At 35.8% G+C, this 6,153-nt stretch overlaps 1 protein-coding gene across 1 annotated transcript; it reads left to right on the top strand.

The window, feature by feature from the left end:
• Window positions 1-1,884: 1,884 nt before the first annotated feature.
• Window positions 1,885-3,264, top strand: LOC128984016 (uncharacterized). The gene has a single exon (XM_054403298.1). The coding sequence runs from the start codon at window positions 1,885-1,887 to the stop codon at window positions 3,262-3,264; it is 1,380 nt and encodes a 459-aa protein (XP_054259273.1).
• Window positions 3,265-6,153: the final 2,889 nt, after the last annotated feature.

Raw genomic sequence — 6,153 nt, 5'->3', positions numbered from 1 at the left:
TAAATTAAAGTGCTAATGTGTTGGTAGGTAAAAATGATTCTTGCTGCTACCAACGAAAGGAACCTTCAAAGGAAAAGAACCAGTACCAAAAACCAACGTTTACAGTTAAGAACTATAGTACATCCGACCAATTATATGCGTTAATCAAGGTTATTGATCTCTTGGTTTTGGATTTTCTCGTAAAAAGTTATCGGCAATCAAAGTTATTTAACATTAATTGCTTTATTTGTAATCAACTCTTAATGTAAACTTATCGGTGTCAGTTTGAAAAAAAAATCAACCTTATACAACAACTTTCTGTTATTTAATAGATACTGTTATTCCCTAAACAATGATTGGTATATCTATTAACATTAAAAGGAAATGTGACAAAAATCACACAACGTTGGGGTTTTGGACGTTTGTAATTTTATTTTTTAAGTAGGTAGGCCGTGTATTCTAGGGAAAAGTACCGGTATCAAGGATCGTCGTCGAAAAGGTTGTTATAAATAATTGGGTAGGCGTACGTATCCAAGAGATGGGCTATGGGCCTATTGGCTGTATGGTCCAGCGATTGCATCACACGGTGAGTAGGAACTATTGACTATATTTATAGTCAATGGTAGGAACAGAAAGTGACACATTGGAAAATGGATTTTAGCATCATCCGTAAACCTCTGTTACAATCACCCACTGCAGTTGTGATTTTTTACTTTACACTTTACACAACCGCCATTGAAGTGCCGTCAATGAGTGGAACCTTGATTCTAAGCTATTGGCGACGATCATTATTTAATTTAAGTTTCCCAGCCGTATACAACACTGATTCAATGTCTTCTTTCTGGTTATCAAAACTCAAGAACAATTTTATACACAAAGAATCTCTGGTTCCTGACCTGGATGATGCCTAGTTATTTAATTTAATTTACGGTTACACTATATTATTCCACTTGCGATTTATTAAATCCTTTATGTAAGAAAAACGTTTTTAATCTCACTTGGATGTGATTTGCCTTCAAAACGTGATTGGAAATGGTTGCGGTATTTGTAAACAACATTTGTAAACATATCAGTGACAGCTAGAAAAAATAATCTTGATCCGAACTGCTGTTCGTTATTTCTTCTATTTATATAAATGAAATATTGAACAGTCTTAAAGAAGTTACAACATAGTCAAAGATACAACTTAGGTAATAGTATAATAACTCATAGAAAATGTTTTTTTTACAGTTTTATTGCTATTAAATTGTTTTTCACTCATTGTATAGTTTTTGTATTTCTGGAGGTAACATCTGTGAGCGCCCTTTGGTGTTTGAAAATCAATGCGCCAAACGGAAGGTTAACATTAAATTTTAATAAAAGTATAAACTTTAAGCATAAATCTTTGGACTAAGAAATAAAAAAGTTCCAATTTATTTATAAAATGGTTTTCTTACAACTCTGCTGAAAATGCTCCTGATATAAACTTATGTGTGTATGGTGAACTTATGTTATACATTTTCTCTTTATAATGAAACTGGTTGTCTGTAGGGAATTTCCATACTGGAATAGCCTTAGTAAGATGCAAGTTAAAGATACTGCCATGTTATGACTGTTATGTATCAGAACACCTATAAGTACAGACAGTGTCATTAGTCTGTGCGCGCGGATCTGACTCTACTAGCCATTCTATAAAACTTGGGCTCACTCACTCCATTATGGTCTCACTCACACCAATAGTCGTCTATAAAATTTCTAGCTGGAATAATCGAATTTCTAATTGAATCACCTGATTGAAAAAAGTAAATATTTATATTCTTTTCTAAATATTATTATAGCAGAGTGTGTTTAACGGAAAGATTAGTTTAGTTTAACTATGTTTTTTGTTTAATACTGTGTTTTAACGTATTCGGCATACATAGAATTATGTGTGACAGAGTGAAAAGTAAGTTGAAGGGTAGGACGCTGAACGGACAGAGTCGGGAAATAGTAAGCAATGTTTACCAGTTTATGAAAAAAGAGGCTGACGATAAAGCTGTAAGCATTCCCTTGGCAAAAGCTCGCGCCCGAACAGCAGTGGCAACAGGGGTCTCGGAGCGAGTCATAACGAAGATTAATGGCGAACTTAAAGCACTACTAATACATGATGACGATGATAGCTACAAAAGTTTTTGTACTCCTAGTAAGTTAAAAGAAAGCAGAAAAAGGCCCGTCACTGGAGTGGATGATTTTGATAAGGCTTTGATAAGACGCTTGGTGTATGAGTTCCACATTCAACATAAAATACTACCAACAGTTTCTTTACTACACGAGGAACTAAAAAAACAGATAGATTTCAAAGGATCAAAATCAAGCCTTAGGAGAATTCTGAAGGAGCTTGGATTCAGATGGAGGAAAACGCAGAACAACCGAAAAATGCTGATTGAGACAAACGAAATCCGGGAAAAGAGAATTTCTTATTTGAGAGCAGTCAAACGTTTCAGAAATGAGGGTCGTACTATTATTTTCATGGACGAATCATATATTTTAACAAGCCATGTTTCAAGTCTATCGTGGTCTGACAACTCAACCAAGGGAATGCGTGTACCCATTTCTAAAGGACAACGCCTAATAATGATTCATGCAGGAAGTGAAGCTGGTTTTGTCCCTAACGCATTGACGATGTGGAAGGCATCGAGCACCACGGGTGATTATCACGACAATGTCAGGAAGGAAACCATGATCAAGTGGATGAAAGAGAAACTTCTGCCGAACATACCACCGAAGTCCGTGATAGTTGTAGATAACGCACCTTATCACAATGCGCAATTAGACAAAGCACCCACATCAAATAGTAGGAAACAAGAAATGAAGGACTGGCTAACCAAACATGGAATACAATATTCAAACGAAATGCTGGTTCCCGAGTTGTATAAGCTTGTACTGCTGAACAAACCAAGATTCATTCGATATGAAATTGATGAACTACTCACGGGTACTGACCATGTTATTCTTCGTCTCCCCCCCTACCACCCAGATCTAAACCCAATAGAACTTATTTGGGCTGAAGTAAAAGGTTACGTAGCTAGCAGAAACGTAAATTGTAGCTTCGAGAGCATCCGTTCATTGGCACAGGAAAAATTTGATATCATTGGTGCAACAGAGTGGAAAAACAAGTGCGACCATGTAAAAACTATTGAAAATAATTATGCTTCAGCTGAGCCGCGGATCGACGACCTCGTGGAATCAATGGTCATATCAGTAGGAAACAGCGACAGCAGTGACGAAGAAGACGATGATATGAGTGACATTGAAGACCTCGTTTAAAATATATACAGGCCTTACCTTGTAAATAGTTAATAAACTAAAATTTGTTAATCAACTTTTATCATTCAACTATTTAGGCCTACATTTGCTTTTACTGGTGTTTTATATTTATTTTCAGTTTGATATTATATGCTTATGATAATACAGCCACGGTTAGATAAAAATCAGTCATAAGCTTAAAGAAGTCTTTTAGTAGTCGTCAATTTTACAAGATTTGTCAAAGTGGTTTATATTTTTGAAATCTGAACAAAAAATAATCCTTCAGTTACATTTGGATATGGGTAAATGAATTAATAAAGCATCCAGTTAATAAGATGATTATAGACTTTAATTAAGTATACAAACATATTTATACTAAGACCTTGTGAAAATAACCAAACAACAAAGGTTATAAATTTAGCAACAATCAGTAAATTAGGAAAGTCCACTCATTTTACAACCGTCCTCGTCAACGAGTAACCCATAAGCGATAGAACTCCACATTTCAACGAGACAGTAGGCCTATGAATGGTCGTGGTTAATAAATAAATCGTTCTCGTGTTCTTATTTTCTCCTCTAATCCAAGATCCCGATCTTCTTATCACTTTACTTCAGCAAATGAGCGATCAGCATGAAGTTATCCAACTCACATATTCTCATTCTTTCACATTTCTCATATTTCAGTATTTTAACGTCAAATACTAATTTAGGCCCTTAGGTCATACCTTTTTGTGGTGTAGTTTAGAACTGACGTGAAATCTTTGTCTTTTTCAGCAATTTTATGGGTATTTTGTTTGTTTTCACACGTTTTCCCTCGGTGGGAGCAGTCACATTCTTCTAATCCCTAAGAAGGATAGTCACCTTTATTAACTTGGCCTTCCAATTGCGACTTGAGGTTCCGATTTTTTGTTTAAATTATGTTGTTGTTATGCTATGTTATTATGTTCATCTTGTAACATAATTAGAAGGATTCTCAAATTGTACACCTAATAATGATAATGAAAGGTACAAAATTAGAAAAATGTGTGTGTATATTAAATTAAGAAAAAAAAACGTGAAAAAAGGTTAAGAATATCACAAACAAAACATTGAACTGTTTACAAGTAAAAAGGTAAACAAACAAATAAACACTGACAGCGATTTTATGTGACAGCAAAACTGACTAATGTTTTTAGAAAAGAGCCCCCTCACCTCCCCGCATCCACATGACAGCTGTTACAACCACGAGCACAGACTAATGGTACCATCAGTATAAAAGAGGATGTTGGTGTGACGGCCTGCATATTTGCCTCATTTTGTTGTAATTTGTTAACTTTGAGCTTCAGCTGATTGGCCTTACTCCCTAAACCTGGCCCTTGGCTATCACCGAATATTTGCTAGGTTGATGTATCAACCCTATCTAGCAATAATGTATTTTGCTTAACTTCAAATAAGTCTCCAAGTGAACCTTATAACTCATACTCCAATTCATGTCATTACTTTGTAGCCCTACAATAATCCTAACCAGACGTCGTGCCTTGGCCGGATACACCTTGGAGTGTGCTGACTTTGCAGTGCACGTGGATCGCGATAAACAATGTGACAATTCTAGCTTCATTCTCGCTTCAGTTAGTTTCATTAATGCCTGTTGTAATCGTTTGAGCGCAGCACCAGTCGAGCAAATATTGCTGCGTTGAATCATGGGTTGAGTGCTCAGCGTGCGCTGATTGGCTGACGATGGTCATGTGACCACACTGAAGCTTCCGCTCTGACAAGTGACAACGCCGAAGTAGACAGATCGCGCCGAAATGTAGCGGACGACGGTAAGGTCCGCCGCGTGCGGTCTCACCTTTCTTTACTCTTACTCCTTTCTTTTAAGTCCGTGTACGTTCTAAATTCAGTGTTAAAATCATTTAATATTCTGTTAGTCGCGATTACATAGTGTTAGTTGTTTCTTTTCTTGTATCATTGTAAGCGACTGTGATTATGTAAAGATTAACCGTTTGATAATTAATAAATTTAGTTGATCCCTATTCGTGAGTTTTAATATTTGTTCTTCCTGCTCCCAACCTCTACGAAGACTACAAGAGAGGCGTCGACCTGTAACATTGGTTTGTATATATATTTGGCAGTGATAAACTCAGACATTGCCGGACCGATGGCCACGAAACTTATTACATACATGTAGAATTTCAAGGAATAGGTTTATTAACCATCAATTTTGTGATAACTTTTAGGGATTAGCCTGGGACCATTTTAAAGGTACCCATGTCACTATGTCAGGGGTTTTGAAAGAATATTTAAATCCCCCCGCTGCAGAAAACCTGCCGACTAAGCGAATTTCCATTTGCCTGAATTAATTTTCAATTAAATGTATTTGATTAAATTAGGTTTTATGAGTATCTAGGCTTGCTGCTACAGGAAGGGTAAAAAGTGTGTTTAGTAAAATATTAATAACTTAGTATAAAATAAATAAATTTACCAAGTTTGATCAAAATATATCCATAAACAAGCAAACTACAACATCTATATAATTAATACGCTACATGAAACTTTTGTTGGTTGAACTCCTCCGCCATTTCTTAACCAATTGTATCCATTGACGTCTCATTGGAAAGAGTGTGTCGCGTGGATTTGCAAACTGGCCTTAAATTTTTTTTAAAGTCCCTTGGGCTCTGCCAGTGGCTTTGAAAGTTCCTATGTTATCCTTACGAAGAACATAATTGTTTACATTTTGATCAGCTGTATAATTTAATTGCTATTATTTATTTTTCAATTCAATGAAACGCATTGAGTACATTTATTTACTATTTGAGTTTGTGTAAACATTACCCCCAAGACGGATCGTGTTAGTATGGTTGTATCTTAAATTTGTGTATTTATCGTTTTTTTGTGTCGCTATGACAGATTGTGTTAGTATGATTGTAACTT

The sequence above is a fragment of the Macrosteles quadrilineatus genome, unplaced genomic scaffold (assembly GCF_028750875.1).
Source record: "Macrosteles quadrilineatus isolate MER2022 unplaced genomic scaffold, UCM_ALF_1.0 Scaffold_2__2_contigs__length_208266976, whole genome shotgun sequence".
Classification (NCBI taxonomy): Eukaryota; Metazoa; Arthropoda; class Insecta; order Hemiptera; family Cicadellidae; genus Macrosteles; species Macrosteles quadrilineatus.
This window is presented reverse-complemented; position numbering and strand designations above follow the sequence as displayed.

What these genes read in the sequence shown, in the direction of transcription:
- LOC128984016 (XM_054403298.1), top strand. Translation starts at nt 1,885, where the DNA reads ATGTGTGACAGAGTGAAAAGTAAGTTGAAGGGTAGGACGCTGAACGGA.